This window comes from Heteronotia binoei, chromosome 8 (assembly GCF_032191835.1).
Source record: "Heteronotia binoei isolate CCM8104 ecotype False Entrance Well chromosome 8, APGP_CSIRO_Hbin_v1, whole genome shotgun sequence".
NCBI classification, from domain to species: Eukaryota; Metazoa; Chordata; class Lepidosauria; order Squamata; family Gekkonidae; genus Heteronotia; species Heteronotia binoei.
Window position 1 is genome coordinate 74,891,336 of NC_083230.1, and position 27,648 is coordinate 74,918,983.

Consider the following 27,648-nt stretch of genomic DNA (forward strand, 5'->3'; position numbering starts at 1 on the left):
TTGATCTGGGGTTGTGACACTGTGTCCTGTGAACACAGCTAGACCAAGGGATAAAAATAAGCCTATTTATAACAACAGGGAATGGAAGAATCAGTTCCATTTTCAAAAAGACCAAGTCAAAGGAAAGTAGGGATGCTTTTACAATATTTGTAGTTGGTCAGATTGTGTCCCATATGTTTGAAAAAGCATCCAAATTAACAGTTCAATAAAACAGAAGTGCTGGTATAGATAATATTACTGCATGCTTCAGTATTTGATATACGTTTTGCACATCTAGACAGCAAATATACATTGCATCAGTTCATTATGTACAATTGCTGGAAGATAGGTACTATGTTAAGTTCCATTGATTTAAATAGCCAAATAAAGCATGTGCTTATCTCTCTGGCTAAAATCAGTGAGGATAGGATGGATTGGCGCTATAATATTTTGGAACTTGTTATGTACAGCACAAAACATTGTTACAAATAGATGGGTTTGTCCCCACAGATCAAAACAATTGCAATTAGTTGCATACAGCACGATGATAGTGAAGTTCCCAGCAACATACAGGTGCCGATACTGTGCTCAGAGCCCTGCAGTACTGACAAGCAGGTTTCTCACCTAATTTTAACATGTCTTATATTCAGCTGTTGAGGCTATGAAAGGGTGGCCTTCAAGAGATTTTGTGTAGAGGTTGAAAGACCATCACTTGGTTGAGCTACAGACAACAAAGCATCAACTAGCTATGGAGGTTTCCCTTCTGGGTCAGGAATACCTTCCTCAGTACATAAGGGCTCTCTTGGTAGAAGTAGAACAGGAAATAAATCCCTACCAAGCAATCTTTTTTCATCAGACTTAGATAAGGAGATTACGCATGTTTATTCAACTTCTATTAACTACTACCATCTGCTGTCAGCCCTGGAGCCTAACCAGACTTAGCATATTGAAGCATTTGCTGCCGCCATTTTCTGAATCTTCCTGATTGCACACACTTTTAAACACTCTTTTTCATTAAAAGCAAATAACACAAACGTTGATTTACCTCAAGGTTTCAAATACTGCTTTGTGGAACCAAGATGTTCTCCAAGATCACTACCAAAACTACTCTGTCCTGTGTCCGATGCAGGGAGGCAGTGAGTGCTCCTGTGATCCTTTGTTTCTGCTACTGCCCGAAACAGAAGAATTCCTAGAGCTCTAAGTAATCTTCCTAAGGAGCATACAGTTCCCATCCACCCACCCAGGTTAAGAACCAATCACTGTAGGAATTTCTTTTGGAAAGTTTCTGCTAGTTATCCTGCAGATATTTTTACATGCTGCTACCTGCTTTTCTGGTTTAACTTAAACTGCATATTACTAAAGATTAATTGGTAAAAACTGTGAAAAGTTTGTTTTGTCTAATTTTACTTTTAAACTGTTTATTTATTCTTTAGGAAGAAATACGGCCTCAGTTTGAAGCCAAATATTCCAAGAAAGAGCGAATGAATCCCATATCTGGAAAACCAGAGCCTTATCAAGCATTTGCAGACAAGTGCAGCAGAATTATTGTTTCTGCATCTGGAATATTTTTTATGGTTTGATTTTTTTTTTCCTTTCAAGATGTCTTATAATTATACTGTATTAGTTAGAAAAAATGTGGAGTTTGTATTTTAATTTTGTGATAGTGTTAAATTGTTCTTTCTTTTTAAAGATGGTTTATGTCACATATTATAAGTGCCCACTCTAGTACATACTTCCTGAATCACATTTACTTGATAATAAGTTTCACTGATCAGAACAAAACTAAATACACGTTTGGAGGAAAGCAAATGATACAATCCTCCTGGGACTGTACCACTTCAGAATACAGGTATGGGATTTCAAAGTCGAATTATCAGCAGTGTCAAAAATCTCTTGTCCATAAAAAGCTAAGAGTTTTTCATTCATAATGTTTCTTGCCTAGCCTTAGGGGTACAGTACCTCACTTAGAGCACTGGTTTGCTCTACCTATATATTTTATTTAGAACATCAACTTCCATTTAAAGAATGGAAGTTTTTTTTCCATGTACAGACTATTCCCTGGAAGGTCAGATGCTGAAGCTGAAGCTCAAATACTTTGGCCACCAAATGAGAAGGGAGCACTCACTGGAGAAGATCCTGATGCTGGGAAAGACAGAAGGCAAAAGAATAAGGGGACAGCAAAAGATGAGATGGCTGGACAGCGTTACTGATGTAACAAACACAAATTTGAGCAGACTTTGGAGGATGGTGGAAGACAGGAGGGCCTGGCGTGACTTTGTCCATGGGGTTGCAAAGAGTCAGATTCGACTGTGCAACTGAACAACAACAAATATTTCTGGATGAAAACACAGCTACTGTGATTGTGATCATGGCAAAGTATTGAAAGGGTATTAGAGGTAACTTGAAGCAGGAAGTCCAGCTGTTTGGAGACTGGACTCCTCTAGCTGTGATGTCACTGCTCCCATCTACAAAGTGGCTGAGGACCATCTGGCCCTCCTTGGAACTGTTGCCACCCCGTATAGTGAGAAAGGCTGGCTACTGCACTTCAGTCCTCCAGGCATGTGAAGTGAAGCCAAATGGCCCTTCTGAGAAATAGGTTAACTTGGAGCAATATTGATGCAAAATCTGGGCCCACTGAAACTTTTACAGAGCAGATGCAAGTAGATGCACTTGTCTATACTTGCAGCTAGGAAATGTTCCTAAGCAGGTAAACATATGCAGAAGCAATTCTTGCAGATAAATAGTTTTCTCTGCTTTTGAATATACTGTGTATAAAATTATACTGTTTGAAATCCCTAGATGCCAAACAAACTAAGGATTTGTGTGTAAATTGTGTACATGAGTTTAAATGAAATGTAATCTTCCTCAGGACAGTCAGTAAGCTGAACTTAAAAGTTTTATTAAAGGCAATTGGCCTGATGTTGGTAGAGATATATTTCATCATTGCTTATATTTAAATTTGAAAAGCTAGGCCAACATTTTCTGAAATATTAACAGAATTCCAGGGCTGAGCAACCACTGCAGAGCTGCTCTCCTTTAAAGAAGACCTGTTTCACCAGCATCTAATTGGCTTCATCCTAGGACAACTCAGAGGGGGTGGGGTGGGATTTTGCTGTAGAGATGACAGATACAGTTTTTGCTCTCTGGTGAGAACAGAACAGCCAAAGGAAATGCATGGTCAGAAAGCAGTCCAAGGAGGTGGTAGCTGGCTTCCTTCCACTGGCAGCATTGGGAAGAGGAGGAGAAAACAACACCTGAGAACAATCCCCCATAGTCAACAGAGATGGGACTAATAGAGAAGCAAGATACTAACACCCTTCCTGCCGTAAATATAAACAAGAATTACAGTTAAATAGTTGGAACCCACTCACCGACCACCCCAATCTTAAAGGGCTTAAGCAGAACATTTCTTACAAAGAGAATTAACATTTCAAGCTACTGTGTAATAGCAGTCATAATAATAAGTATTAACCAATTTTCTGCAGTTTATATGATGAAAGCAACTTATAACTGCCATTTGAAAGGCTAGAGGCCAAAGAGTTTCTTGCTTGTTTTGTCTGATTCTGTCTTGTTCTTCTATGGAATGAAACTTGGCAAACCATACTTTGCTTTCATTGCTTCATCTCTCATATTGACAGTGATAACACTTTCCATTTGAATAAGTGCTTCTTCAGATGCAGGTCCCTAACCACTTTGCAAGCATTGTACCCTTCGGTCTACAGGGACTGTTTTTATTATGGTGACTGTGGCTTAGATCTCTTTAGACCTCATTTGAGTTCTTCTTGTGTCATCATCAATTAACATCAGTGTTAATTGACTTCTTTGAGAAGGACGGATCATCGTGGCATCTTTTCAAGAGATTTGATGTACTCAGCATAAAGCCTTGTTTCATCAGAAAAGCATACGTTTTTCTGTAAGCCCATCCTTAATCAGAAAAGCAATTAAGCAACTCTTGTCTTAATTGCTTTGCTGAAACAGAGCCTGGTTGAACCTTTCAGAGTATGGAGAAGTTCTACAAGGCTATAAACTTTGTTGGGGGCAGAATGCAAAATCTATAGGGTTTTTTTCCATTGTTGACAAACCACCTTAGCTACTTCAGAAGATAAATTCTGAAACTTCTCTGATTGTCTTTTTTAATTACATCTGTATCCCATCCTATTCTTACAAGACCGTTCCTAGTGGTTTCCTACTACTTATTGTAAGGGCTTCACCATTAAGCAGAGATCTTATTAAGCTAAATAGCCTTGTGGATCCCAATCACTCCCCCTCCATTCATTTGAATAGATTCCTAACCCTAAGTTAGAAAATATAAAATCCAGTAATAAATACAAGCAAAAATTATTATGGTAGATTTTGCATTAATCATTGCTATCTCCTCCCAAGATATTACCTTGATAATTTTGTTGAATAGACATGAAATTGTTTAAGTTCATTTAACTGGATTTTAGTACACTTGAACTGGACAAGATGAACAAAAATTTCACATAGAGGATACTGACAGAACAGAAAGACTCATCTTCAGAATCAGTTATTATATTACCTATTATGTAGCTGACTATTTTGAAACCAACAACACAACACATAGGGAAGGGAACAAAGTGAACCACGCAGTCAAAGAGAAAATACAGGCCAAAACAGAGGGAAATCTCCCAGTTTCAGTTTATAAGATCACAAATATTGCACATAGAGTTTATATAGTGCTGTTTATTTGTTTTAAAGAATTTGTATGCCATTTCTCTGGGAAACTATCCAAGGTGACTTAGTACTATCAGCATGCATGCACTTTAAAGAAGTGAGACCTACAAAATGGCTCACCAGTACCATACTGTCAGTCACCACAGAGATCAACTTGAGAAGCCTGGAATCTGGACTTTCTCCACATAGATCACACTTCCATGACAGTAATGTCTTCAATCTATCTATAAGTTGTCTTTCAGGGTGTCTCTCATTATTAAGGAGTTAGTTGTGTCACCATATATTTAAGTCCTTGTGGATTTACCTTGCTGTCAGTTTGAGGTGTATGTATTTCATTAGCACATTCAAAGATGGTTCTCTAGCAAGTAAGATCTCTTCAGGTTTTTTTTTTAACATACCATAGGCTGGCTGTGCCCCACTTCACCTGCATTTTGATTTAAACTGGAGAATTTTAGGGGTTTGTGCATAACTTGCCAGTTTGTATCTTTTTTCATTACTGATTATTTTATATGAATGGTTTTAACAGACACATTGGTTAAAATAGTATATAAACAGAACTGTTGATGTGATCATACAATAACATATAATTTAATCAATGCATATGTATATGGAGACAATAAGGAGGGATAGAGGGGATGTAGACTACAGACTGAGGCAAACTCTGCATGGACAGCAATCTGAACAAAATCTGGATATAAAATGGGGTAATGAAGCTTTGGTGCTTCTCTGACAAGAGGAGGTAATTCAGGAAACCAAATGCATGGGAAAATGTGAACTGGGAGAATTATGTGAGCATCCTTATAATTCTAGAACTACCCATGGCATAATATAATTCTAGAACTACCCATGATGCTAAATGGGTGCAAAAAGTACCTTTTGGAGTGACATGCGGAAAGTTTTACATGGGCTGTTATGTATGCAGCCTGAGACATTAGAAGATGGTGTAACTAGTGTTGCTATGCAGGATACAGTCATAAAATCTGGTTCTCCGTCTCCACAAGGCAGGCCAATGTTTAAGCCATTGCAAGAAAATCAGAACAGCATTGGTTTGTAATCTTTCACTTGAATGTTTGGATGGCTAGATTGAATTCGCAAGAATTGCAGGAGGAGTCTATCACTACTGGATAACTTTTGTGTTACTTTTCTATTCTCTCCTTTCCATCCTGTAGATATGTGTGGTGATTGCTGCTGTTTTTGGCATTGTTATTTACCGAGTTGTGACGGTTAGCACTTTTGCTGCCTTTAAGTGGGCTTTAATCAGGAATAACTCTCAGGTTGCAACGACAGGGACTGCAGTCTGCATCAACTTTTGCATCATCATGCTATTGAATGTCGTAAGTGGAGATAATTGCCTTTCTACATTTCAGTCAGTTATGATGTGATTGTTTCCCACTGGTTTTCTCCAACAGGAAACAGAAGTCCCCTTTAGAATTATTTAGAACTGCCACTCAGATATTATCAGACCAAATTCTAACTGTGGTGAGATTACCCAGTTGCAGTCATTAAAAGTAAAGACAAAATGAATTTTTTAAAAGATCAATGATTTACAGCTGGAGATTGCAAAACCTAATTATTTGTTTGAATCTGTTGTCTACAAGGCCTTAAAGAAGAGGAATAATTTTTATAAAAATAAGAAAATCACTCATTATAATTTAGTGTCAAACAATAGCTTTTAAAAATCTATTTTAAAACCTGTTTCTAACTATAAAGTGCTACAGATGCTAAATAGGAAGGTTTTAGGGGTGCTTCATTCATTATCTTTCCAAATGGTATTAATAGAATGTTTTGTGTGACTATTTAGAAACATAATGGATAAATAGTGAGATATGTGCAGTAGAAAAAAAATTGGCATCACCTTCATTTTCAGAATATGTTTTGAGCTTGAACATCAATAAATTTCAGTAAATAATAGCAACACTGAGAGGTAGTGAACCTCTGAATACCACTGCTAGGAGGCAACATTCAGGGAAGGCCTTGGCCTCTGTGCTCTGTTTGTTTGCCCACCAGTGTAACTGGTTGGCTACTGTATGAAACAGGATACTGAACAAGCTGGATCATGAATTTGATCCAGCAGGGCTCTTTTAATGTCCTTATGCTGTTGAGATAAAAGTGCCATATTTGAAAAGAAATTCCTTAGAGTGCCTTTTTGTATGTGCTTTGCATGTGGATGGTATAGCATAGATCACACTCAGCAGATCTGATGGTATCCACACTAAGCTAAGATCCAGATGAAGTATACCTGTGCAGTTGGGATGTGCAAAAAAAAAAAATTCGGAATTACACGGATTCGGAAGTATACGGGGAAAAAATTCAGAATCCCGTGTATTTCTGAATTCCGTAGTTGGAATAGCTGTATATACGGTAGATGCGCGGCTATTTCCGAATATACGGCCCCATTATTCCCTATGGGCCATTGAAATCAATGCCAAATAGGGTGTATTTGAAGCCGCCTGGAGGGGAGGCGGTTTGAGGGAGAGCCCCCAAATTTGCAGGGGACCTGCAGGGGACTCTCCCTTACAAACCCCCCAAGTCCCAAAAAGATTGGGCCAGGGGGTCCCATTCCAGGGGCACCCAAAGAGGGTGCCCCTATTCCACCATTATACCCTATGGCCCATTGAAATCAATGGCAACATAATTAGAGGCTACTGGGGGGGCAGGGGGTTTGAGGGAGAGCCCCAAAAACTGCAGGGAACCTGCAGGGGACTCTCCCCTACAAAACTCCCAAGTCCCAAAAAGATTGGGCCAGGGGGTCCCTGTCTTTGGGCTCCCCAAAAGTCCCATTGCCAACAATGATGGGGGAAGCCCAATTAGCCACTTCCTCCACTATAATTGCTGTGGGGAAAGTGGCTCTGGCCAGAGGGGAGTTTGAGGGAGAGGCCCCAAAACTGCAGGGCAGCTTCAGGGGACTCCCCAGCATGCAACCCCCCTGGTCCAAAAAGACTGCACCCATCTGTGGGCACCCCAAAAGGAACACTGCTCCCAATGGTGAGAAAAAAACAATTAGAGCCACTTCCTCACTGTAATTGTCATGGGAAAAGTGGTTATGGGGAGCAGGAGGTTTTGAGGAGAGCCCCCCAAACTGCTGTGCAGCTTCAGGCACTGTCCCACACAAAACCCACAAGGCCAAAAAAAAAAAAATTGGACCAGGGGGTCCAATTCCTGGGGCACCAAAGCCAAACCTAACTTCACACCAGATAATCTCTATAGGACCCAAATGCACTACATCCCTCTATCTACTCTATGAACCCTGCAGGCCTGGAAACAATAAACCCAGTTGCCAACGTCACTGCCACACAAAACACAATCTGCTCAAGGTCTGCTCTGCAGACCTGGCTGCAGCAAACCCAGATGCCAGATCTCCAGCTCTGCCCCAAACAACACGGGGAGAGCTGGCGAAGCACAACAAGCCTGCTGGTCCTGGGTCTCTCACCCAGGTGCCAGCTTCCCTGCCAAAAAACACACAATATACAGATGCCAGCTCTCCAGCCCTGCCCCAAACAACACGGGGAGAGCTGGCAAAGCACAACAAGCCTGCTGGTTCTGGGTCTCTCACCCAGGTGCCAGCTTCCCCCCCCCCAAAAAAAACAGAACCAGGAAAAAGGGACAACAGGAGAAGGCCAAGAAACTCAGCTGTTAAAAAGTGGCCTTTTAAACAATGAAAATTAGGCCAAACAGCACTCCCCCCCAAGAACCAGAAGAGAAAAGGAGCAACAGCAGCAGAACACAGCAGCAACAAATCAAACACAAAATCCTTTTAAAACAGTAAAAAAACCTTAACTTTTAACAATACAGAAACTTTACCAACCCCTCCCCCCAAAAAAAACCCTTCACCCTAACCCCAAGAAATTCAAGCCACCCAAATAAGTAAAAGTAAAAGGACACTGCACTTTAAAAAGTCCTCTCACTAAAGTAAGATATGGGCAAGTTGGCAAACCCCACCCCCACCCCAGACCCCCTCCCCAAGCAGAAACCCCTTACCCCCTAACCCCAAATAAGCTACCCACCACCACCACCCAAATCTGGATAAGTAAAAAGACTCTGAGTCTTAAAAAGTCCTTTTACCAACTACAATAAAAACAAGAACCCCAAGATTGTCTTACCTTGTCTTCTCTACTCCAGGGAAGTCTGGTAAGGCTGAGAGAGAGAGCAGCAGCAGCTGAGGCCAAAGCCAGCCAGCAGCAGAGCACAATCTCTCACACCAACACACACACCAACACAGCAGCACTGCTCTGTGATTGGCCAGACAAAAGAACAACATTGTTGCTGATGGCTGGAGGATCAGCTACACAAAAGCCCTTCAAAGCATGCATTTGCAATACATTTTGCAAATGCATGCTTTGGATTGGCTGATGGGGCTCCTCTTCCCCTTCCCTCCCCTCCCTGATCCCAGGGAGGCTATGGGAGAGGCGGGAAAAGGCGTGAAAGGAGGCAAGCAGCTCCCCTGAGGCTGCAGAAGCCCCTTTCCCGCCTTTTGCATTGAATTCCGTATATTTCCGAATATATATATGGAAGTATACGGGGAGCCGACTCCCGCATAATGAGTCCCAATTGGAATCAGCTGCAGGCGATTCCGTATGCAGCCAAATCAGTGGTGATTCGGCGGCTGATTCGGTTCAGCCGAACTGAATGCACACCCCTACTTTGCAGTAGCCAGTTTAGAATTTGTATGATAATAATAATAAGTTTTTATTTATATCCCGCCCTCCCCGCCGGGGCAGGCTCAGGGCGGCTTACAAAAACATGATGTGGTATCATGATATAACAATACAGGTAAAATCAATTCGCAGTATAAATACAAATACAAATATAAATTAATGTTAAAAAGCTAAAACAATACGGTGGTGCTACAGTCTCTATTTATCCAGGCAGCGTAATATTCAGTCTGGTCACGTCTTGAAGGCTTCTTGGAAGAGGGCGGTTTTGCAGGCCCTGCGGAACTGGTTGAGGTCCCGCAGGGCCCGCACCTCTTCCGGCAGCTGATTCCACCATTGGGGCGCTTTTATAGAGAAGGCCAGCTCCCTAGTTGTTTTAAGTTTGGCCTCCTTAGGCCCAGGGATTTCCAAAAGATTTTGTGAACTGGAACGCAGTGCTCTCTGGGGAACATATGGAGAGAGGCGGTTCCTGAGGTAGGCAGGTCCTTGACAGCAGTAAGTTGCCAAGTTCAAGTTTATTTTCATCAGCCACCAGCCATAAAGACAGGTTGCTTACCTGCAACTATAGATCTTTGAGTTTATAAGGCAACGAGTCAGCTGTGGAGACCAAGGCCCCCCCACACACAGAGAATCCATGTGAGCACCCCAGCCCCATAAGGACGCATCTGTGGTGATCATAAGTGTCGTTACAGGCAGATGGAAAGAAGCTCCCTGACAGATGTTGTCTCTGGATGTCCACCATTCCAGGGCCCGAAGGATCGAGGGTGGAATCGTGAACCTCTTTCGAGGTGAGTCCCGTAAAGGCCAAAACTTTCTGAGGAACCAGAGTTGAAGCCCTCTCATATGCAGTTTTGCAAACAGCAACACACCGGTAGTCGCCGCCATCAGCCCCAGCATCCGCTGCAGCTGTTGTGCGGTGCCCCATTTCTGGCTTTGAAACAGATGGACGAGATTGAAAATGTTCATCGCTCTCTACTGAGGCAGAAAAACACAATGAAGGTTTATGTCCAGCAGAGCCCCGATAAACTGAACTGTCCTTGATGGTATGAGATGGGACTTTTTCATATTGACCTGCAGACCTAAGGTGTGAAGAAGACGAAGAGCGGTTGCAATATGGCCAGATAGACGCTTTTCCGAATCCGCCACAAGGAGCCAGTCATCGATATACAGAAGCCGAAGCCAAAGAAATACAGCTACAACACTCATCATCTTGGTAAACACCCGTGGTGCAGTACACAGGCCATATGGAAGGGCTTTGAACTGAAAATAGTTGGAGCCTATCGCAAACCGAAGGAAATGCCTGTAAGCTGGATGGATGCTGACATGGAAGTAGGCATCCTTGAGATCCAACGTTGCCATCCAATCCCCTTGGTTGATGAGGGGAAGGATTGTTTGCAGAGTAGACATCCTGAATTTCTGGTACACGATAAACTTGTTCAGATTTCAAAGGTCCATAATTGGTCTCAATCCCCCATCCCATTTGGGGACCAGGAAATAATGAGAATAGAACCCCCCTGTTCTGGCCACTATCGGGACCGGTTCTATGGCTTGTTTCTGCAAGAGGTTGCTTACTTCCTCTAGCAGGGGGCGGGAAGGAAGTGTGGTGACAATCACTGACTGAGTCGGAACCTGAACAAAATCTATCTTGTAACCTTCTGCTATGATGGAGAGAACCCATCTGTCTGTGGAGATGGACTCCCAAGCCGGTAGATGGTGATGGAGGCAGATGTGATGAGAAAGAGGAGCGACGGTGCATGCAGCAGAAAAGTCAAAGGCCCTGCTTCTGAGGGCGGGAGCCCTTAGATTTGTTGGTGGTCGCAGAAGGCGAGGTAAACCTTGATTTGTTGTTTCCCCGATAAGGAGATCTACTCTCCATCTGAGAAGAACAAGGTCTCCACGATTGTTCAGGGGAAAATTTCTGATAAGACCTCTTGGGCCAAGATTTATGCCACTGCTTAGGCTTGCCAGCCCTAGTAGAAGCAGGGACACCAAGGTTTCTTGAGGTCTTGATACTTTTGTCCATTTCTTGAAGGACACTATCGGTGGTGGAACTGAAAAGACCTTCACCCTCAAAAGGAAGGTCTTCAACATAAGCCCTGGTGTCAGGCTGAAAAGCTGTAGACCATAGCCAAGAGTGATGGCACAGGGAGATGGCAGAAGTGAGGGTCTTGGCAGATACATCCACCATGTGTTTTGACGCAGCCAGCTGTTGTTTGGCCACGGCAAAACCCTCTCTTTGTAGCTTCTTAAATGAAGCCCTCTTCTCCTCACTCAAGGATGACATCAAAGGTGTGAGCTGCTCCCATATCGAGTACTGGTAGCGAGCCATACATGCAACGTAATTTGAGATTTTTAGTCCCAGAGCTCCCGCTGAGTAGAATCGTCTGCCAGCATTGTCGATTTTCTTGCCCTCTTTGTCAGGTAGAGAGGAGTGGGTCTTACGCGCCTTTAAAGATGTCGAAACCACCACCGAATTAGACTTGGGGTGGGGGAACAGGAACTCAGCACCAGCCTCCTGAACACAGTACATGTGGTCCAGGTGATGCGTAGAGATTGGTGTAGATGCTGGCTTTGCCCAGGGCTCCTTCACTGCCTGCGGAATGACTTTAGTTACAGGAAGGGCCACAGCCGTCGATGTATCCCTCTGCATTATGTCAAACACAGTGTCATCAACAATTGGCTGTGGTTGGACTACTGGAAGGGAGAGAGACTGTGCCATCCGCTTCACCAGGTCCCCATAAGACTTGAGATCTTCCGAAGGTGATATGGGAAGGTCCTCAGCAATATGAGAATCTGGAGAAGGTTCCGCTGCTCTGTCCTGATCATCAGTACCGACCTCGGAGTCCGATGTCAAAGACTCTCTCCTCACAGAGTGTTCGGATAACACCGGGATCGAAGCACGTTCAGGCAAATGGAGCAATACCAACGGATGAGCTTGCTGGTCCCCAGACCACTCTCTGTGTCTCTCGGGTGGAATCAACACCGATGCCGAAGGTGCATATCGAGTGGCCAATCGATGCGAAAATCTCAAGAAAGAGGCTTCTGACCGCTGATCCCATTCCGGCAACTCCCGGGGAGGGTACCATGGGTATGGTGATGGATATGAATACGGTCCATATGAGCAAGGCCACTGGCGTCGGTCCCACAATGGAGGAGGCAGGAAACAACACATCACAGCACTCGGCTTGAGCTCTCTCCGTTCTGTAATAGGCGGCAATGGTGCTAGAGGTTCGTGCGGTGCCGAAGCCTTGACTTCCAACGAACCACTGTTGCTCCGATGACACGACCCCGACCTGGACAAATGAGTCCGTTGCGTTAGGTCTATTTCCTGCTCCGATCCTGAAAGATGGAGTGGCTGCGAGCCGCAGCTCCTGGGTACCGACGGGCTTTGAGGACTGGGAGACACCAGGTGGAGCAACTTGCGCCGACCCCAACTCCATCGAGGCATCCCGAGAAGGAGTGCAGGAAAGTCTGTCCTTCTTCCACTTCTCCTTCAATTTGCGCTTCTTCGGGAGGGACGATCAGGTCTCCGACTCGTCCCAACGTTTCTTCAATGGTGTGGGCACCACTAACCCCTCAGAGGGTCATTTCGTGGGTCTGCCCTGCTCTGGTGACGATGGTTCGACCGATGTCGAAGCCAGAGCCGGAGTAGTATCCCCCATCGATGCCAACGGATCGGCAGCCATTTTAGGCGGCCGAAGAGCCAACTCAACTAAGGATGAAGATAGCCTTTCCACACGATTTTTTGGGGTTTGTTTCGAAAACTTCAAACAATGCGGGCACGAGTCTACACGGTGTCCCTCACCCCGGCACAACAAGCAGAGGGAGTAACCGTCAGGGGGTGCAATTTTGCTATCGCACTTCAAGCAGTGTTTGAAGAACCCCCAGCGCCTTTCCATGGGACCGGAGCCCACAAGGGAAGGGGGAAATAAAGCCCCGAGGGGCAAAGTCCAACACAAAGTCTTTTTTTTTTCTAAACAACAACTATTAACTATCAACTATTAACTAGAAAAACAACAAACGGGCAAGAAGAGGAAATCTAACAGATTACCAGGCACCGACCAGAGCAGTCAAAAGCAGATCCTTTCAACACAGCAGTCAAGAAGGAACTGGTGGGATCCTCGCGCTGGCTCTGGTGAGCATACGTACTGGGACGCCTGCGCATGCCCACTGGTGCCGAGCACGAAAAAATCCCAGGCTTTTTAGGTACCGATTCGGGGATCAGCGCAAGCACTCTATCCCATGATTGTGAAGCACAGAGACCATGAACAAGATCAGGAGAAAGGATGAATAGGAATTACATCAAAAATCCAAAACAGTGGACTGCAATTGATTTAATCCTTACAGCATGAGATTTTGACAAGATTAAGGCATAGTGTGCTGACTGAGCTGTTACTTTCTGTCAGGTTTTGAAGGTCAGATAAACTTTCTTTGCCCATTAACACCTGAAGAAAAAAAATCCAAATTATTTATGAATTGGCTATTTCAATAAGCAGTGAACAGGATCCTCGGCTTCTCTGCCATATAAGGTATGGCAAGTATAAGCAAAACAGACCTTTTCTGCTTCCCAAAATAGTAGGATATACAATCTCCGCTGAGAAGAGTTCTTCATTTCAAGCTGGGTAGGTGGGATCTCCATTTTGGGCTATCTGTTAACAGGAACATCTTGATTGGAACCAGGACTAGATTTAGGCCCAGTGATGCCCTCAGTGCAGCCCCTTGGCCCTTCAATCGCTTAATTGACAAGACATTAAGATTTAATAAGTGCTCTCTGTGCCAAAGGGGAAAAAAATTAACAATGCAGATTAAAGTTGAACATGGCAGATAAGGAAGATTACAAAAATTCAACAAAAGTTGAGTGTGGCAGTGAAAGCATGATAACTAGGAGAAAAATCTCCATGGTGCCTCCCTTCCCTTGGTGCCCTAAGCCACTGCTTATTTTGCTTAATGGTTAATCCAGGGCTGTTTGGGACTGATGATTTGAGAATCACTGTCCACTAAATCAATGGTTATAAAACACTTGAAATACATACACCATACTGAAACAGATGCATGTGTGCATGTGCATCACTGGTGACTTGATAAGTTGCACTATCCATTTTTCCTTTGCAGTTTCTGGAGATTTCCACCCACTTATAACAGATTACTTTAGTTTCACATGATTACATTTGTGACAGTATTGGTGTGTGTGTGCAGAATGCCAATTAATGCTCAAATTCATTTTTATCTGTACAAAACCCCCTTTTATTTCAAGGTTATATTAATAACACTATAACTGTGGAGTTAAGGAGCACTAAAGAGACTAATGAGCAGGGCACACTTGGCAGTAATTCATTCTTTCATACATTTATCTTGATAGGATTAGATGATTAGCTAACATTCCAGCAAACATCTCCAAGACAACCATACAGCCATTTACTGAAATTATCTTTGGCTTCATCTTGGAATGCAAAAGCTTGTTAAGATCAATATTGCTTTCCATCAAATATATAAACAAGTGGGATCCTCAGTGAAGCTTTCAAAATGACAAAATTTGCAGATCAAAATCTGAGCTAGGCCACAGTCTGAAAGATCATAGAGTAACGCTCCCCACAAGAATCTTCATGCATACATTCCTGTGCATCTAGCTGTCCTGCATATATAGGATAACATTTCTGCACATATATCCCTAATATGAGGAGTGGTATACACAGACAGCTGAAATCCCACAAATTAGCTATTTGAATGGGAACTGGATTCAGGGTCTTCCCTTCCACTTGCCCACTAAACTATTTGCTTGTAGGATTCCAGTTTTTTAAAATGAGTATCGTGTGCTCTCTCTTGAATCTGAACTGTAACTTTATGTACGCATACAGCAAAATTTGTGCAGTGGGTTGCATGATATGCTTACAGTAATTCTAGCTAACTTCCAGGGTCATCTTTTTCAAAATCAAATCTTTGTCTGTTAAGTGTTAGCTTCATTCTTATGGTATGGAAGAAGGAGATTTTAAGTGTTGGACTGGATGGGCCGTTGGCCTGATCCAACATGGCTTCTCTTATGTTCTTATGTTCTTAAGATGGTAATTTTAGATTATTTTCAGGAATCTTCTGTATTTTATTAAATATTAATTTATTAATCACATCCTGTTTTTATTGCAGTTGTATGAAAAGGTTGCTCTTTTTCTTACAAATTTAGGTAAGTGGTGATAAAAGTGATGCAGCATCTTCAGTAGCATATTTCACCTTCAGTTATTCAGTAAATATTAACACTTTTTTTAAAAAAATACACATATTGGCAGTTTCCTGTATATCTGTCCCTGGAATATTACTGGTGTACTTTTCAGCATCCTGCCCAGTTTAGCTATTCTGAACATGGCATGTTTTTGTTTCTTTCTGCTGATTCCTTTCTAAGGGGTCTTTGCAGCATGTTGCATATTTTATGTTTGTGTCCCAATCAGACCAGTTGTGCACTCAAGGAATAAATAGCAAAGTCTTCCCCAAAGGGAAGTCAGTTTGGAATTCATCATCCAGTGTCTTGGAGCACATTCTGCCAGCATTAACTATTAAATTCAGTACAGGGGGTTCCATTCTATGAGACCGGAGTACATAAAAATATAATTGCAATCTCTGATATCCAATATAAAACAAGCAACATGTCCTCCTGCCAAGTGTGGTCTGTTCCTTTTAACTTCTTGCAAATTTGCCAAGCCAGTTTTATAACAGAATAGAATTTTATCTAGCTTATTTGCAGATAAAATTTACCCAGTAGTCCATTCCTAAAATTAATGCTTTGATCCTACACTCTCTTACTTTAAGTAAATCCCATTGAACCTAATGGGAACTCTGTGGTTTGGTTGAACTTTCAAGTAAACGTGTGGGATTGGGCAACAAGATCAGCAGTCAAGTCTTTGCCACATGCTTACTGTTCCTCCTAATCTGAGCATTAATTGGAGTCAGTGTCTTGAAATCTGTTCTCCTTTCTTTCGCAGAGCAGCCTCGTACTGAGTCTGAGTGGGAGAACAGCTTCACTTTGAAAATGTTCCTTTTCCAATTTGTCAATCTGAACAGCTCTACCTTTTATATAGCATTCTTCCTTGGAAGGTAGGATTAAAAAACATGCATCCTCCCTGCTTGGAACACTGTTGAAAGTGTCCGAAGAAAGAAAATGATATTATTGTTCAATCAAATACTAAATAATAGATCTTCAATAATATGTCTATTTTCAACCAAAGACAATTAAGTATGAAGTAGCTTGTGGCTCTAGAACTAAATGTGATACAGTAGGGGACCGAATATAGCTCTTTTTAAAAGATAATGAAATTCTTTTAAATTGAGGTATTTTGGAGGTGTAGATGAGATGCTATGATTACCCATATGTGGAAGGAATAGCAGGCAAAGATTTTTATGGGACAGAAGGCCTTCTTAGAGATTCTTCGTCCTGCAGTGCCAGATTAAACCCTGTGGAAGCCCCTAGGCAGTAGAAATCTCAGGGGTCCCCTCACAAATTAGAGTCAGAGTGCCCACCCCACTGCCCATGGCCCCTGCTACAGACTGCAGGCACCTTCTTAAAGGCCCCTTTGACAAAGCTGTGGGGGAGAGGCAGAGAGAGGCAAATGCCAGCAGCAGCCGCACCAAGCAAGACAGGAAAGAGCAGCTCAATTGCTGGCTGCATGTGCAGGCTGGAAGGGCTGCAAGCAGAGGGGAAAATGGGGGGAGCCAGCCCAGGGCCCCTAAAGGCATAGGGGACCCATAGGCCAGTGCCTACTTGGCCTAATTGTTAATGCAGCCCTGTTGCCCTGACCTGGACAGCCCAGGCTAGCCCAGTTCCATCAGATCTCAGAAGCTAAGTAGAGTCAGCCCTGGTTAGTACTTGGATTGGAGATCACTAGGGATGAGCTTAAGCAGGGAAAATGCAGTTCAGTTCATGGTTAATGGAATGTCTGGTTCATGAGCTATTAATGAGATATGAACCGTCACAGACTTTTAAGAACTAAATGAACTGGTTTAGGTCATGAGGTTTCTGATATTGTAGAATCCCCCCCAGAATTCTAGAGACACCAGACTCACAAGGAATCTCCAGCCAATTCTCCTTTAGCTGCGTTCCAAGTTTGGTGAGGATTGGATGTACAGGGTTAAAGTTATGGCCCCATCCCCCACTGTTTCCAATGGAGGGGGAAACAGCAACAAAAAAAAGGGTAAGGGCAATAGAAACCCAGCAGAACAGAATCAATGTCCCAGAGAATCTCTGCAGTAGAAACTGAAAAGGGGGGGGGCATTTTTTTCAAGCCCAGCAGAACTAATCCAATATGCCCAGCAGAACCAGTGCCATTGTGGCAGTGCAAATCCAAAAGGACTAAGGTGAAACCAGAGAATCTTTGCAGTAGAAAATGAGGGGTGGGGGCATTTTTATAAGCCCAGAAGAACCAGTGCAATGTACTAGTGACCAGCAGAACCCAGTGCCAATGTGGCAAAGCCAGCTCAACATGACTGATGCACAGAATCACAATCCAAGCAAGGGAAAGGGGATTGGAAGCCCAACAGAACCAATGTGCCCAGAAGAACCCAGTGCCAATGTGTCAATACAAACTCAATCACAATCCAAGCAGGGGACATTTTTGCAAGTTCAACAGAACCAGTAAAATGTACAGAGTGCCCAACAGTACTAGTGCAATCACAAAGTACCCAACAGAACCCAGTGCAACTGACATTTCAAGCTTAAAAGGACTGGACTCAAAGCATGAACTTACAAATCCAGGCAAAGGGAGGTATGATTTTGCAAGCTCTTTGCAAGAAAATGGGAAGTGTACACAAAGATAGACCAGTGTGTGTGTGTGTGTGTGTGTGTGTGTGTGGGGAACGCTCTTGGAACTGAAATGACTGGTTTGAGACTGACAACAGGGTTTCCAAGGCTGGAGAATTCCCCCCTCCCTTGATTTGAAGTTTGGTAAATATTTTGCTTGAGCAAAGACAGTCTATCTGGAAATGTATCCATTCACAAACTGGCATGAATTTCCATGAACTGCTTGAAAGTTTGTGCCAGTTGACTTGCTATGAACTTCAGTTCACAGATCATGAAATGACCTTAATTTGTTATGAACTTCATGAGTTGGTTTGTGCCTATCCCTAAAGACTACAGAGGAAGTTCAGGGTTGCTACACAGAGGCAAAATAGTAAAGAGTCCAGTAGCACCTTTAAGACTAACAAATTTTATTGTAGCACAAGCTTTTGAGAAACACAGCTCTCTTTGGCATCTGACAAAGAGCTGTGTTTCTTGAAAGTTTATGCTACAATAATTTTTTTTTTAGTCTTAAAGGTGCTACTGAACTCTTTACTATTTTGCCTCTGTGTAGCAACCCTGAACTTCCTCTGTAGTCTTTAGGGATAGGCACAAACCAACTCATGAAGTTCATAACAAATTAAGACTAATAAGGCTAACTCCCCAGGAAGGCAACAGCAAACCATCTCTGAATATCTCTCATCTTGAAAACTCTTAGGAGGTCAACACCATAAGTTGGCCTTGACGATGGCATAAAGAGAACAAGAGAGAGAGGGAGTTGATGGAGGTGAACAGCTCCCAGTAATCCATATATGAACCATGCACAGATGTAAGGCAGCGCACTAAAACAATTTTTCAGGATGTCCCTGTGAATAGTTATTACTTATGGTGAGACCTTGTGTGTGCCACTTCCTAATCAAGGATTCACAGCCAGTGTTTAGGATGTGAAAATTTTTGGAATTATTAATCAACATGTCCACTATCTGTAATGTAAACTCATATATTTCAAGTTATACAAATGGGCTTTCTTCTACCAGCTCTTTGTTGATCTCTTCCTCTGAATTTTGACAAACTTTTGCTGTTTACTAATCAAAGGTTGCCAACCCCTGGCTTAGCTGATGGCTTTTTCTCTCTGTTTGTTGTTGCACCAATTGTATTTAAGTATAGTTACAAATTACCAGAAATTATTTCTAGGCAAGCATGATTTGTAACAAAAGGCATAAAAGTTTAAGTGCACTGCAGGTTAGAATGTCAGACTAGGATCTGGGAGACTCGGGTTCAAATCCCCAAACTGTCATGGAATCTTGCTAGGTGACCTTACTCCAGTCACTCTCTCTCATCCTGACCCACCTCACAGGATTGTTGTGAGGATAAAATGGAAGAGGAGCAGATATTACAGGCAAACATGCTCAATATGATTACGTACATCCCCATACTGAATATAAATCAACTAGTGTGATGTATATTGAAATACTGATATTTAGATGCAAATGTAGTTTAAATGACCTGTTTTTAGATAGACTACGCAAGAAACATCTTTATCAACCTTTTCTTTCTTAATACATTTTTGCCTTCATTGGGATTACTGTATTTGAGCCAGGCCCATAGCCACAGGCGGGGCTGTGGGGGGCTTCTATGCAGGGCTCCCTGACACCAGAGGGCCTTCCAGTGTGGGGTAGCCTGTTTTTTTCCTCTTTTTTGCCATGGCTGAGCTGCTGAAGCATCATCAGTGGCAGCTGGAGCCAGGAGAGCTGAGCAGGGCACAGGGCACTGCAGCAGCAAAAGCTGCTGGTGGAGAGGAGGGAGGCAGAGAAGCAGGAAGCAAAGTAAGTCATATGGAATGAGCTGGGGGGGGCAGGGGAGAGAATGGATGGAACTGCTGGCTGCAAAGTGCCAGGGAGAGAGGGAGGTGGAAGGAAAAAAACCCTTATTGCAGTCTCTTCTTGACTCCAAAGTTTTAGGGTTGGGTGCCTCAACTTGGCCACTTTCAGAGCATTAAGCTTCTGTCCCTACCCCAGAAAGCTTCTGAGAAGTAGCAAGCCCTGCAGGGGATGACAAAGGGTGCCCCTTGACTTTTTAAAAAGCCCTCTGACTTTTAAAATCCTGGCTATGACTCTGGTTTGAGCTTTCCCTGTTTGTGACCTTACTAGTGACCTTCTACAAAAGGAGTGATAATTTCTCTTATGTTTGAAGATTTACAGGTCACCCTGGTGCCTACTTGAGGCTAATAAACAGATGGAGACTAGAAGAGGTGAGTGTTTCCTACAAATAAGGAGGTGATTCTGTATACTGCTGCAGTGTATCAAAACAAAATCTGAAAGCAATAAAATAGTGGAAATGCCTGATGCCAATGGTATTTCCCCCTCAGTGGGACAGGGCTTCTGCATAGTATGCTTTTCTGCCCCAGGCTCCCAGCAGCAACCATCCCCCTGACCCATGCCTCTGGGGCTTGGGTTTTTTTTAAAAAAATCATCATCATCATGCAACACAGATAGTTGTAATGTTAAATTGTCAATTAAAGCAAAGCTTATTTGCTGGAAGGGTGGGCTAGAAATTAGATCAATCAAATCAAAAAGCTTCCTGGTTTCAGGGGAGGGAATGGCTGCTATGAAGACTGGGACAGCAGAAATGACTGTTACGGGGCAGGAGTGGGAAAATCCAAACTTCCCCCCACAGATTTTTCTGCAGAGCCGGATTAACAATTAGACCAAGTAGGCACTGGCCTATGGACCCCTACACCTTTAAAAGCCCCAGGCTTCCTCCTGGTTTCCCCCTGCTTGCAGCTTCCTCCCCCCACCCCCACCCCCGATTTTCCCCCTGCTTGCAGCCCTCCAGCCTGCATGTGCAGCCAGCAACTGAGCTGCTCTTTGCCTGACTTGCTTGGTGTGGCTGCTGCTGGCGTTGTCGCCACGTTTGCCTCTCTCTGCCTCTTCCCCACAGCTTAGTAAAAGGGGCTTTTGAGTCTGCAGCTGGGGCCATGGGCAGTGGGGCAGGTGCTCAGACTCTAAGATAGAGGGGGGCCCAAGATTTTGACTGCCTAGGGGCCTCTACAGGGTTTAATCCGGCATTGTTTTTCTGTGATTTTTCACAAAACTTCTCAACAAAGCAGGTTGGTGAACTATAGGAAGAAAAGATATGGGACCCCCAGGAGGTACAAAAATGCACTAGTGTTATGGGGAAACAGAAAAACAACCATTTCCTGAGAACAATGAACCCTGGGCAAACAACCAGCCAATATAACAACTTTCTAGCCTCCAAAGGCAGCTTGTCAAAATAAAAAATCATTATACTTTTTTAAAAGCTGCAACATGGTAGCTGTATAAGCTTTTTCTGAGGGAGGAATTTAATAACGAGTGACATTGCTGACAAGGCTTTGCTCCTTGTATGCATGCTAGTTGCCCATGGATAGTAAGCAAACTCCCACCGGTGGTCCTCATGCCACTGTGCTCACTCAGTTGGAGCAGCAAGGAATATTGACATAACATTGTTGAGTTCCCTCATTGGAATTCCCTCAAGCTCTGTGGTGCTTACAATAGAGATTGGGGAAATTCTTAGAACGTTGCATGCCGCTTTGATGTAATTCTGGGTCTTCACCCGACACTCCTCCACTGCTTGTCCCTGCGCAATCATCCGTAAAAGTTCCACCTCTCCTCCAGGGCTCTGAAGCAATCCTTGTGATTAGGCCTTATGCAAATCCAAGTGATTGTCAGCCAATCAGAGCCCATGGAGCTGCACTGAATGGGAGGGGGTGAGCCAGCCTCATCTTAAGAAGGATGAAGAAATCTTTTTTAAATTTTTGGATAGCGATTTTGTGGCTCTCAAAAGGAGCATTGGCTTAGCAAGGCTTTTTCATTAGAGTGGGGGGGTCAGCTTTGGGGGGGAAGCTTATTTTAGTGGTACAAATCAGTATCCTTTTAAGGACCTAACATTCCTCACTGATGTCTGTAGGTTCTATGGTAAGGTGATCTGAGAGAGAAAAGAGCAGCCTTGAACCTAGTGAGATACTCTGTCCAGAGAAAGGGGAATCAAATCTCCCTTCAAGGATTATTTACTTTACTTCAGAGCCAGCTTTACTTTGTATGTCTAAATTATCCACACATCCTATTTACCATATTAAATAGTTTATTTTCTCTTAAATGAACCTTTTTTGTTCATATCCATCTGTCTTGCCTGTCAAGTCAAAAATCTAAGACACTGTGATCTCTGTTTATCTCACACATAAGTACTTAGTCTAGCAGGTTTGCAAATAAGGCACTTTTGTACCAACATTCTATACCAAAATTTCTAAAAACTTTTCAAGGGCAGCTCCACATAAAGTGCGTTGCAGTAATCTAATATAGATATAACTAGAGCATGCACTCCTGTGGCGAGATCTTTTCTGTCCAGGAAAGGCCACAAGTTAGCTAACTAATCAAAATGGTAAAAGATGTGTTCCTTCTAGTGGAGTGTAAGCCCACCAGAACAGGTGACACCTTAAATCCTGGATAAGAGCTTCCACTCCCCAATAACATTTTCATTTTGTTGGGGTGAAGTTTCAGTTTATTAATCTTGTATCCACTCCAAACCTTCCTCCAGGCTGCAGTTCAGGGTTTCTACCCCTCCCTAGGATCTACTGGAGGTATGAGACAGTGCAGGCATCATTGATTATTGGTGACAACACTGCCTAGATGGTTTAAAAAAAATGGAACAGCTTTAGTTGGAAAGTATTTAGACTGCTAAAATGTACAACATGGACAAAAGTACATACTTCATTACCCTCACAAGGTATTTGCCAAGATTACCATTCTCATAAAGTACAAGAAATGTGATATCCAAATGCTCCAAGCATGAACTGTTTCTTTCTTCTAACAGAAGTAAAACTTAAAGGAGATGGGGCAGAGCAAAGAGTAAGCAAAGAGGCCTAGCAGACTACAGGAGTCAGATCACATTTTTAAAAATACCATGGATTTTGGCAGTTGAAGTCTGCAGAATCTACTTTGATATTTTCTTTTTTGGTGCTTTTAATTTTTTTTAATATAAGCACTTTCCCCTCCACCCATCAAGTACATTGTAAAGATCCTAGGCCTTCTTTAATGATATCACCCAGAGCATACTTACAAGAATCCTAGTAGCAAAATACAAGCCTTGCATGAAATTCAAGCTAGCTTGCATTTTAAAATATTTATTCTGGCACTGAATAAATACACCAAAGTCCAATTCAGTCATCGTAAGTTACGTTGATTCAGTTGAGGCTGGCTCTATGGTCAATGGAGCTGTTTATCATTGAGTGTGGTGGCTCTGTCTCCCCTCTCTTCAGGAGCAGGTGCCTTGGCAGCCAGAGGACTCAGTGTAGTATCGAGGGTGAATGTAGACATCTGGGGAGTGAAGGCAGGCAGATCAGCAGGTGGGGCAGAGACTTCTGGGACCAATGGAAACTGTGCAAGGAATTCAGGTGAAAGAGGTGCTATTCCAGAAGGATTCAGAGGTGGCAAGGAAGGAAGTGTCACCAAACCAGAATGCCCAATGTCTGTTGATCCAGGGCCAGGAATTAAGTATGGGGTGGGCAAATTAAGGTGTGGGATATTACCCAGATTGGGAAGCTCAGTTGGTAAAGGGATCAGTCCTGGTAACATAGCTGCTGAGTTAACTGGTGGCACTGGAGCAAGAGTCTGGTTTACTCAGGGTGGCAGTGACATTTGTGATGGAAGAAGCTGAAAACAGTCCAGTCAGACCCTGTTTGATTTCTGTTGTTCCAGGTGGTAATGAGGGATGGGAGTTAACAGAAGACAGCTGAATTTCTGTAAAGCCATCTTTGAGTGGACTAACATATGTATTAGACAATTGTCCTGGAAGATAAATTTTCTTTTTCTTTTTGAATGGGTGTGTTGGTATTTGATGCAGGTATCCATAACCAATTCCACAGCCTAGGCTTCCTTCTCTACCCCACAAGGAGTTTGGGCTAATAACCACCCCCTGAAAATTATCTGTACTGTACACACATAGTTTTAATGGTTTGCCTTTGTGTGTCTCAGTAAGGGAGAATAAGACTTCAGACTCATTCATGACAGTATCTGCTCTCATTATGTAGTCACTATGAGATCTAAAACTTACCAGTACACCAGGACATTTGTGCTGAATGTTTTTGTTGGCCCCATCAAAGCTGCAGAAATGAATGCTGACCTCTTATATATTGCTGGGAGTCACTGAGGTCTCCCTAAGCTCCAGCATATTGCTTCTATAGACCTGTATGTCAACAGGTTTCTCCATGTTTGCTTTCAATAGGTCCTTGAGGGTGTCATTGTCTTTATTAAGTCTTGAGCCATTAATAGAATCAATAAAATCAAAGAATGGCTCCAGCCCAGCTCTATATCAAGCCCAGCAGTGGCCTCCTCCTCACCACCACACTGAGGATGTGGCATTTGGTTGGTCTGAGTCGGTGTCAACACTGCCTAGTTCTTCAGATTACTTCTGTACCTTTGCTTACCGTTCCTTGGCTGAGAATACAAGAACATGTCTAAGAGTGTGTCTTTACTGTTCTATTGTCTGTTGTTTTTTTGTTCTCACCTGATGTTGCAGTTGGGTGGTGGGTTAAACCTGTACAGAATTATGCTGCAGGCACCATATTGGAAAGATCCTCAAAGCACTTGTGAATTTGGGAACTCTATTTATGGAAGAGAACCCTTGATTTGCAACACAGTTGTAGTAGAACTGTAAGTCTTCATTCTGTACTAATATAAAAATACTAAAACAGTTTTGTTCTTTGAACCATGCTTTGCTTCCTCTCTCCCATGCAGTGCCACCCTAGTGGATGCCTTATAGATCTCTGTATGCAAATGAGTATCATAATGGTGCTAAAGCAGACTTGGAACAACTTCATGGAATTGGGCTATCCGTATGTCAATAAGATATTACAAACATTGTTATTACTGTTGCTGTTGTTTGCTTAAAGAATGTATGAGAAAGCCCGAAAATATTTCTTGGCTGACATACCTTGGTTGCTTCCACATGGAAGTTTTCCTTTGCTTCTAACTAAAATACTGTTTTGAGGAACATCAACACAACATTATCCTTGAATTGTCCGCTTTCCAGATTTGTCTTGGCATGTTCTTTCTCAAACCTGGTTTACTTTGATCTTTTATGAAAGAGGAAAGCAGCCAAGAGCATTAGCATATCATCTGTATGGGGAAGTGTGCATTTTTTAAGTCCTACCACGTCAATGCCATTTTCCTTTTCTCAGCTCCCCCCCCCCCACCATTTTTATCTGATGCACTACCAGAGAACTTTCCTTTAAAATCAGTAAAGTTCTAGTAAAGTTGTCTAGTGGAGTGACAGAGCAAGAAATGTAGAGAAAATGGTGCCTGGTGCAAGAAAGTGTGCAGAAAATTCCATGTGGATGCTCTATTGTCAAAGGAAATTGCCTTTTCATTTACAGTGGCAGTGAATGCAGTCCCAAAACTCCTTACCATGCAAAGGCAGCCCTTGATAATGCTTAATATTTGTTTGAGTCTCATTATAATAAAAAACTTGATCATTATATAAAGTAAACAGTACAGGAAGCAAAACCATTCCATTTGTTGAAGTGTATTGTTTTCTATCCCTTGTTGCATGTCAGGGAATAATTTGGTTTATATTATTTCTGACTGTTTCATTCTAAGTAATTTGTAGCCTTAAATATGTATATAGGAATAGGCAGTTTCTGAGGAGGGGAGGGGTAGCCTAATCCAGGACTTTTTTGGTAGAAAAAAAACAGCAGGAACTAATTTGCATATTAGACCACACACCCTGATGTCACCTTTATTTTGCACAGGGCTTTTTTTTGTGGGAAAAGCCCAGTAGGAACTTATTTGCATATTAGGCCACACACCCTGACACCAAGCCAGCTGGAACTGCGTTCCCGTATGTTCCTGCTCAAAAAAAGCCCTGGCCTAATCTATGTATCAAGCAACGTGATACTCAAAATCACAGGGCAATCTGAAAAGTGGATCCTCAGAAGTAGAATAAACTCATTAACACTGTGCTCTCCTGCTCTGGGAATATGGGTACAATATGGGTGAAGCTGGCAATGTTTGCATCAGCTGGATTGGGAAACAAACATTTTTTAAAAACAAAATTAAACATGCAGGTTAATTCAAAATTGGTGGACCAGAAGAAGAGTGCGACATGAGCATGGCTCCCAGCGAAAAACAGCCTTCCCACAATGGGAGAAAGACTACAACCTTCAGCCTATGAATGCCTACGGACTCTTTGATGAATACCTAGAAATGAGTATGAAAACCTTTTCATTTAATGTGCTTGATGACAAAGTCATTCATATATAATATGTCATTTCCCCTCCCCCCCCCCACTCCCAAGGAGATGAACTGTTCTGGAAAATACAGTGGGGCTTTGCTGCGTGATTTCTTGGGACAAGAACAAAGACTATTTAAGGTAGTCACCCGACTCTTGTCATGGTGATTCATGCACTGGTTCCTCCTCCATATTGGATCCTATACAAAGGGTGCTGCATGGGAATAAACCATGTTGCATCCTTGACATTCAGGACTGTAAGCACACTGCTGAAACAGGTACACTTGACACTACCAAGCCATCTTCCAATGCTGCTGTAATCACTTGCTTATCATTCTCTTTAAAGCTACTGCAGAAACATCTCTCCTTTTTCTTTTGTGCAAAGGAGATGGCACACACATGCATGTGCCTCTGTTGTGAAAATGACAGCACCAGTATCCTTTCCTAGCCCCCTTTCTTCCCCCTTCATGTGCACATACAGAAACCCTAGCTCTGGATGAGAAAGAAGCATGCTGTTGACTCTCTTCCTTTGCATTAAAGCTGCTTTTTGCTTCCTCCAGGCAAAACGTATAGGTAACTTTTTATGTATTCCCCTGTAGGGCAAGCTACAATTGGATTGGGGGATGGTATGTGTTGGGGAAACAGCAGAGGAAGACTTCCCCATGCAAGCACCACAGACCTGCTCTGAGAGGCTGCAATTTATGTATGAACATCCACATTGTCACTAGCTATGCCCATTGAGCCACTAAGCAGCCACTTTGTGACTGATGGCTCTCAAGGCTCTTGAAAATTAAGCAACACCCAAAAACAAAGCCTGCCCTCCCCTGGCGTGTGCTCTGATTTCTATATTAGAGCAGTTATTTCTAACAGTAAAGCATGGGAGTTTTCTTTCTTTCTTTCTTTGAGAGAAATAATGGTTGTGGGGGTTAAATTCACTTCATTCCACCCCCTCCTTCATTTTCCTTTCCCCCCTAAGAGCTTCATTATAATTCCTTGTACTTTGAACAGGTATTAACATGCTACTGGCAGAGGAAGGGAGCATTCTCTTGATGCATGGTGTTTCAGTGCTATCCCTCGACATATTCATGCTAACAGTTATAAAGTAAAATGCACAAAATAAATTGCATCTAATAAATGTTTCTCACACCCTAGGAGTGAAGTCTAACAACAATAAAAATGTCAAACTGTAGACTTTCTGGATACAGCTGTATTAAGGGAATAAATTCTAAAAGGTCTATCAAAGGACATGAGAACTGTATGTTATCAACCTTTTTGAAAACATGGCTATAGATGTCCCCAAGT

The 27,648-nt window shown here is 42.8% G+C and overlaps 1 protein-coding gene across 6 annotated transcripts in view; it reads left to right on the plus strand.

The window, feature by feature from the left end:
• Positions 1-27,648, plus strand: part of ANO4 (anoctamin 4) — a 288,919-nt gene that overhangs the window by 244,278 nt on the left and 16,993 nt on the right. For all 6 annotated transcript variants that reach the window (XM_060245247.1, XM_060245249.1, XM_060245245.1 and 3 more), the window contains 7 exons: positions 1,413-1,553; positions 5,844-6,008; positions 15,465-15,501; positions 16,295-16,406; positions 20,275-20,332; positions 24,855-24,952; positions 26,183-26,325. In XM_060245247.1, the coding sequence (XP_060101230.1) occupies positions 1,413-1,553; positions 5,844-6,008; positions 15,465-15,501; positions 16,295-16,406; positions 20,275-20,332; positions 24,855-24,952; positions 26,183-26,325 (754 nt within the window). The remainder of the gene's footprint in view (positions 1-1,412; positions 1,554-5,843; positions 6,009-15,464; positions 15,502-16,294; positions 16,407-20,274; positions 20,333-24,854; positions 24,953-26,182; positions 26,326-27,648) is intronic.